This window comes from Poecilia formosa, unplaced genomic scaffold (genome assembly GCF_000485575.1).
Source record: "Poecilia formosa unplaced genomic scaffold, Poecilia_formosa-5.1.2 Scaffold109, whole genome shotgun sequence".
In the NCBI taxonomy this organism is placed as follows: domain Eukaryota; kingdom Metazoa; phylum Chordata; class Actinopteri; order Cyprinodontiformes; family Poeciliidae; genus Poecilia; species Poecilia formosa.
Genome location: NW_006800048.1, coordinates 294,251 through 302,670, shown reverse-complemented (window position 1 = coordinate 302,670; position 8,420 = coordinate 294,251). Strand labels below are relative to the sequence as shown.

General features: G+C 40.2%; 1 protein-coding gene across 2 annotated transcripts in view; it reads right to left on the bottom strand.

Moving 5' to 3' along the window:
* LOC103143381 (partitioning defective 3 homolog) overlaps positions 1–8,420 on the bottom strand; it is a 299,858-nt gene that overhangs the window by 55,539 nt on the left and 235,899 nt on the right. For both annotated transcript variants that reach the window (XM_016675207.1, XM_007559893.2), the window contains one exon: positions 248–396. In XM_016675207.1, the coding sequence (XP_016530693.1) occupies positions 248–396 (149 nt within the window). The remainder of the gene's footprint in view (positions 1–247; positions 397–8,420) is intronic.

The window sequence follows — 8,420 nt, the reverse complement described above, 5'->3', positions numbered from 1 at the left end:
TAACTGTATGCTTTTTTTTTATAACTATACAGTATTGTTTTATCTTGTGTTGTAATTTTGCCCTCACTGAACATCATATTTTTGGTTTTTCATATAAGTGAGAATCTAATGCGGGACAATACTTTACATTACTGTTTTATTCTATTAGAAGTAAAACTATTAAAGCCCACTGAGAATGTAAAGGTAAAATGTGTTGCATCAGTCAAGTAAAGCTGTAAGCGTTGTTGGGCGGCGCCTTAAAACTTACCAAGATCCATGCTTTTGGACTTGCGGTTCTTGATGATGTCCAGATGAGCCGGGCTCTCGTACTGCTTGATGCGCTTCTCTGACATACTCTGGCGGGCGAAGCCCTCCCTCTGGAAGGAAACATCGGGTTCTGCGTCCGGACTCAGAGAGCTGTGGCCCATCGGGACAAAAAGGGAAGAAACAGAGAGGCAGATTAAACATGATGTTAACGCAGTTTACTTGATTGCAGGATAAACATCTTTAAATGTTCATCATGTACATCACGTTTCGCAGCCGTGACTGGGGCCTCTCCTGCGATACGACCGAGGAATAAAACTGACCTATTAATATTTACACATCCACAAACCTCAGCCCAGTCACCATCAGATAATGAATATCGACATTCGATGCTCACACTTGCATATATACGTATACACACTGTTTAATCTTTCATTTTAATGACTCTTTTTAATGAAGGACACCTCCACCTCTGCCTAGGTTTGGAATAATTAGAGAAGAGGAGGCCGTGTGCTACCCCAGTGAGGTGAGAGAGCTCCAGGGTCAGGGCCACTCAATTCCCATCCATCCACCCCAACCCACCCTCTAAACGTGTATGTCTGGAGCGTGACAGAACCCAACCCGCTTCAGAGAACTCCCTTTAAGACCTTCAATATCTCCGTCTGGATATTAATTAAAATAAAATCAGAAGGGAGTTTAAAAAAGGGAGGTAGTGAGGGAAGGAGAACTGTACTTTCTGCATAAAGAAATGATGCTGCCATTCACTCAGAGACAAAATAATTGATAACGAATGGTGTATATGCATTAGATGACTATCGCTGTGATTTCAATTCTATCAGAGATAATATGCAGAACCTGCCAGAGGTTTACATACATTCATTCAGTCAATTACACATTTCAGCTAGTAGGACATGAGGGAGGTATAATTATAAACCATATACTTTCAATTATTCTGGCAAAGAAAACTTGGGTGTAATGTTTGAATTTCCCAAATGCTTTAAATTGAAAACAGGGTCAATATTACACATATTTTCCTAAATATACACATAAAACCCCCACTATTGTGGCCACTTTGCAGAAAAACCGTACTTATTTTGAAGTGGGTTTAAATTCCAACTGGATATTGTACCACTACTCATTATCAGAATATGAAAAGCTCATTTAAATCTGTTAGTTTCCTGGCACAGGCCAAAGTTTTATCCACAGGGTTGAGTTCGGGGTAATTCTACAGCTTAATGTTTGCCAACTTATGATGTGTTATGATGTGTGTCGTGGGATCATTATCCTGTTAGAGACATCAGTTGTGACGAAGTTTCAACCATCCAACTGCAGTTCGTCTTTATTCCACAGGCTTCTGAAAAGGAGGCATGAGTCGGTCCATGTGGGAAGTTGCAAAATTTACAAGGTGCCGGTTTTGGGGAAAGGTGTTTCTGTTTAGGTCAGCACCCTCTCAACCTATGCTGATTTCCAACATAACTGTTTCAGCGCCTTTTGGATCCTAATCAGCTCCAGCCTCAGCGATTCCTGGATTTTTATTTTTATTTTTTTTTTAAACATCTCCACCAATTTCCTTTCATCTGAAGGTGACAGTTGAAGTCAGATGGTTGGAACTTAGACATAAGTCATAAAACACAGTTGGCGAGCCCAACAGGAAAATGTTGCCAAACATATCAAAGCTGGTTTTGGAATATAATACAGTATATAAGCAGGCTATCATTAGGAGTCTGGAATGTTCCTATAACCTCAATTCTATGGAGGATAGGATCTACTTTTATAGAACCAAGGGTGTGCCAGAAAAAAAAAATATATTTAAATGGACTTTATGAATTTGCCAAGAAAAATTCAGCAAGAATTATGGCTGAATGGATTTAATTTGTACAGTCCTTCTTTACCAATCACTTAATGTATTTTACATTTGAGCTACATTCGCCCAATGGCAACTTATGGTTAAGAAGCCTTGCCTGGGGGCATATCAACATGAGGAAGCTGGAATTAAACCTACAGCTTTCGGACGGTGAGATGACTACTCTTTCCGTCTGAGCCACAGTTACAATAACTACTTTTGCGACCATGCTCAGGGATGAAAAATAGTCAGGTTTTTGCCAGACATTTGACCAAATATTACTGGTCAAGCATGTACGTATGGCTTTAAACCATACGTAGAATAGGACCTTTAATTATTACAACACTGGCTTTGTGGTGTGCATTTCCTCGAACTTCCTATATGTTCACGTATAGTGAACCTAATATCCCGTCCTTGTACTTTCACCCATACTCTTTTAACTGTCTTTGCTATCTCTGTTACAGGTGAATGTCTGTTCTCCAAGTCAGGGTGGTCAGGAACAACTCCGCTCTGCTAGCGAAGTGCACAGCGGAGCGGAGACGCATGAAGTATAAACACAGGGTGATAGAGAGGTTGTTGCGTTGCATGAAGCAGCAATACCAAGAAGACCCGACAGCATAGACATCATACATTCTTCAATCATCTATCTGAGGACTTGTTCCTCCTGTTCTGGTCTTGCAGCTTTCAAGCCCGTGATCGGCTTTTCCTCGCAGTTGCAGACGGTTACGTCAATCAATACAAATTAACATGTAATGCATCACTCAAAAAATGCGTCATGAAGAAGGGAAAAAAGATATAAGCCACAATATGATTGAGTCACAGGGCCAGCAAAAATGAAAAAGAAATGCTACTTATAGTTTGTAAAATACGGTAAGTCTAAAATGTCTTGTGAAGGTGTAAATGATTACAAATGTGTTTTTGAAGCAAATCCCCTTAGAGCAGCCTTTGTTCTGAGCTTTTTCCACTTCAGAACTGATGGCACTTGTTTGCATTTAAATCATTCTTTTTAAGGATGTCAACCCTATTTAACAAAATACCTGCCTTGTGTGTAACAGAGGGACTGGTGTCAACTTGTCACTTCGCCATCCACCATACCTGACAATTTTAACTAAGATCAGGCTGCCTCGCAGGGCCAACTCCAGATGACACAGGAAGAGAGTGAGGCGGAGCGGGGAGAGGGGGATGACAGCACAGATGTATTATTCATTTATTCATCATCTTTTGCTTTTTTCTCCTGTCATCATTCCGGGGGCTCACAAAATCAGCTTGCCCTCTATTTTCCTACTTCCACAAATGTCATTTGTCAGAGCATGACTGAGACAGCGCCGGCTAGAAAGGGACACATTTTCACCCCGCATTTAGGATTAATTCACTCTTACTCCTGTTGTTTTACCGGAACAATTGAACACGCGCAAAGGACGAGGACAAAATAAGAGGCCCGCAGACGCACTGTTGCTCATCTACAGAGACTTGATGAATGTGCGACCATTTGGGGGAGTAATTATGCAGACAAATGGTCAGCATCCAGCGTGTCTGGGTGAAACTGGTGAGAAATATGTGGGCAGTAGGAGTGAAGTTCAGCGAGACAGCTCTGCAGTGGTGTCAATTCGCTTAGTGGGGAATCAAATTTAAGCTGGCAACTGTTTTAGCACCGCTTTTGATTGAATATGAAACACACAGAGGAATGACTAAATGCACAGCGTGAGAGCCTACAACAACCTGATGAGAAAAAAGGCAATTGTATTATCAGAACCACCAGCTGTCTCGGCTCCCACTGATTGTTTTTGGCATTGTGGTGCCAATTCCGTTAAACAGCTTTGATCAGAAGATGCATAAATCTTTGTGGGTGGGAGGAATTATGCAAAAATCGACTTTTTTTTTTAGCTTGATATCTTAATGATCTCTTTCCCTCATCAAACACATACCTGGAGTGTTGCTTCCACTCTTTCGTGCGTGTTTCAGGAATCCTTGAATCTCCCCTGGCAACCATTCAGGAGTGACTAAACAACTGCTCATATCATACAATACGTCAGCAATTTACCCAAAAGCTCAACATGGAGCTTCAGTCCATGGTTCCACCAGACTAGCGGCAGCAACAATTAGCAAACACCTGGTAGAACTCATCATGCAAACTACAACATTCCTCAGAGCAGTTGGAAACAGCATCAATGGAGAGCCAGCTGAAGGGGGCGTGTCCAAAGAGGTAAAAGGTTCTTAAAGAGACAGAGGTAAATTTCAAGTTGCCAGATATGGGTATGATACAAAATCAAATTTCTTTAACATGTTTTTGATCTCCTGCGACAGACTGGCGACCTGTCCAGGGTGTACCCCGCCTCTCGCCCGGAACGTTAGCTGGAGATAGGCACCAGCACCCCTCCCGACCCCACTGAGGGACAAGGGTGTTCAGAAAATGGATGGATGGATGGATGTTTTTGATCTGTACAGTTTTTTTTTAATAACAACTGAAGGTAACATAGTTATTTGGTTGTGCTATCAAATGGCTCTATAAGACTGGAAAATACATAATACCCCTTTTCAAATAGTACGGTAAATTGTAAAAGTAATATTTTCTACATACTGTAAGTAAAGCGCTTGACTCCAACACATTCTACACTCTACTTGGTTTATTTTTAGAACATGTCTCTGACCCTTAAGCAGTCAAACATTTGCAGATGCAGTACAGCAATTAACTGCAGACTATATATTTCCCTATAGAGGTGCCTTTTTGTAAATAGATTAAATACTTAAGTAGACTTGGAATATGTTTGCCACAACCCTGAAACATGCGTCCCATTATAGCCTGAAAGTAAAAAAAAAAATCTATTGGAGAAAAAAAACTACAAAAAAAAAAACAACAGAACCTTGACCATATAGCTAATTCTCACATGAATCAGATAGATCATTCAAGTACTGACAGTGTCTTTGGATGGTTGATTACCCACACGCCTCTATCCCATTTTTAATAGTCTTCCAAATCTAGATAGATCATACATTTTCCCAATTTCTCCTTCCATAAGCAGATTTTAAAAGCATTTTTTTGCCAATTCTGAGCAGATGGTTTCCTCTCCATTTAAATTTCTCCCATCATCTAAAATTAACCAGAGCTGAGTATTGCTCATAGGCAAAACCACAACTTCAACTTGCATTTTGCATTAGCGTTCCCATCTCTGCCTTCCTCGCAGGAAACAAAAATGTGTCAAACTGCACACTGGCCTTGTCGCAAAGTGGCGCTTGCTAAAAGCTCTCTGCGCTGACAATCACCCATAGTCACTTTATCTATAATTAGCTTATGTGCGAAATAACAACTTGATTTTTAAAAAAACATGCATAGAAAACCCATCTTATTGTGAATAAAAAGTAAAAGTCCTAAAAAATATTTACATGCGTCAATACCAGGATAGAAGAGAAACCAGAGAAATGTTCTCCAGAGGTTTGAGTGCTCTGATTCAGCTGACTGGATGGCTGAGCTGCTGATCGCTGGGCTGCCCTCAGTGCATAAGGCATTACATGTGAAGTTGCTACAGACGTGCACCAGAGGACAACCAGAAAAAACACTTTTCATTCACCTTCAGGAAACGGTGACCTATTTCAGACCGTTTTCAAACTGACTAGCGCTGAAGTCGGACCGACCGGTGACAAATAATGGTGAAAAATAATAGTTGTTCTTAGCAGCGAATGCTACATACCACAACCTTACCAAGTTTTGCTGACGACAACATTCTTTCATGTACAAGTCATTACTAAAGGAAGATGACTTTTCTATGAATACTTTGTAGATGTGTTTTTAGTTTTTCTGGGTGGATAAGTGGATTTTCTCCTGGTACTCTGGCTCAAAACATATATATTATGTTAATGAGTCTTTCTAAATCATCCTTAGATTTCTGTGGGTGCTTAAATGCATGCATTTGTTTTGTTTGGTGTTTCCATGGATTATACAATTGTGCAATTTGACATTTTGAAAATAAATTTGCTGAATGGAAAAACGCCAAACTCAAAAAAAAACACTGGAGCAAATCACAAAAAAAAGATGGTGACAGGAAGTGGTAGGAGGATGATGTTTTTTTTAATGACTTACTGTGTAAACAAACTCATTCATGTATGATTTTAATTACTCTTCTTATTTAACAGAATTGCCATAATTGTGAAATTGTGTTTTTTTCAACATTAGAGGGAATATTGACAAAGTTTTGTACACATTTGTAATGGAAACAACTTTTGTGGCCCGAAAAGGACTAAAGACCCCCTCCAATGACTCCTGGAGACGAGCATAAGCAGAAACCCAAACCTCTTTGCTACCCTGAACGTATGAAGGAGCACAAACGACATTAAATGGGGATTAGAGATGTCTGCATGTCATCCAAGCAAGAAGAAGACTTAAGTTGACAACAGAAAGGATAGACTGAGTACAGCAAAGTTCCTCTATCCTATTAAGATTCCAACCTCTGTCAAAGATTTGCAGAGTACACACACCAAATCAACTGTTTTTGTAATGCTAGCTTTGCTAACAGCTGTAAAAAAACAACTATTAACTAACACTAGATACTCCCTACTAATCATATCTCTTTTCTCTTGTTTTGAATGTCAGAAATGCTGCAAATCTAATTTCACTTCTTCTTATGCTGCAGTTCCTGAAGAGAAACCAGCGTTGCCAGAAATCACTTGCCACTAAAATCCTTAGCGAAACAGGTTGCATTATCACAAATATTGAGATTCAGCTGCAGCACAATCAAAGAGGCACAGTGTGCCACATGTCGCTGCCACACCCCGAGCATTGTGCAGTGAGCTGGAGATAAACACAAGGAGGGGGACTGAAGGAATGAGAACATTCATGACATGTTTTTAGCAGTGGCGTCCCAGTGAAACGTACTCAGTATGCACACAGCTACAGGGCACTTGTGGCATTTCTGGAATAAAAAAAAAATGGATGTGTGTTACCTGACAAATATAGTCACGCCCAACCTACATGAACTTTTCAGATTAGTCAAATTGTCTGTGTGTGTGTGTGTGTGTGTGTGTGTGTGCGTGTGTGTGTGTGTGTGTGTGTGTGTGTGTGTGTGTGTGTGTGTGCGTGCGCGCATTACGGGCCTTTTTGCATTTCTATGTCATTATGTTGATAACTTGATGAGAAAAGCATGAGCTTAATGGAGCACTGGGGGATCTTAGTTACCCTGCTGATTATAGAGACTATTAGGGAGTCAACCCAAGTAGGCAGTCTGCCTGCAAAGTTTGTTTGCTCGGGTCTGTGTGGACCTTTTTTCCACTTTATATGTTAATTTGTGAAATTGTTTACCAGCCAATGTGTATCTAAACACTCGCGAGACTGCGCGCGTCTGTGTGTTTGTGGGTGTGAGAAAAAAAAAATAAATAAATGTCTGCCTGTATGTTTGACTGGAATCCTTTTCCATTCTGGCTGGTTGACAGCCTGTGTCAGGGCTGCCTGCGAAATGATGTCTCCACCTGTGACATCTCACAGAGACCGAGGAGGACACAGTCTAGTTCACTCTCCTCTCTCTCACACCGTCTCTCCGGTTGTCCGATTCGCCGCTCTCTTAACTTAATAGGAGCTGACACCCGCGTCAGCCGCGTCCAGGAGGAAGGTCCAGACCGCACTAACCGCTGCTGCAGAGCTCCCGCTTGTTATATATTTGCCAATATATATATTTGCTTATATATATATTTGCCAATCGATATAAGTCAGTACACACAAATAATGAAACAAGACAGGCTTTCACTGCCTGCACAGTGAAAGCCTGTCAAAATCTTACAGTGTATTTCTGGTCTCTTTTTTTGTGAAAATATCTTAGCACACTTGAAGTAAGACAAAAGTAACTTTCAACTGACATTTCAACAAGACATGGGAGCTTTTTTTTTTAAGTCAGTAATTCATGGAATATTTAGTTAAAAGTTATAGTTCCACTGGCAGATTTCTTCTATAATGATGCATTTACAACCTCCAATGCCTTGCTGAAATTATATTTGTAAGTTAGCCTTGTCTTGTTATTTGCACTACAGACTACAGCAAAAATCCCTGCAGTGTTAGAGGTTTCTCATTATCCAGTCAAGAATCTCTAGTAAGATGTGAAAATGACAAGAATGGATACTCCACATACAAAATGTTCCTTTAGAAAGCATAATGGTGAAATATTTCTTTTTGCGGGTGAAAACCTCTAGATGACTGTGACTGCTCCTAAATATTCAACAAAGCATTGATTTGGAGAGAAAATTTCAAATCCATGCCACACTAATCAGGTTTTAGTCATAAAAAACATGTATTCTGTTTATTCCACTTCATAATTATTTGAAGTAACTTTGTAATAAGTAACTTTGTAACTTA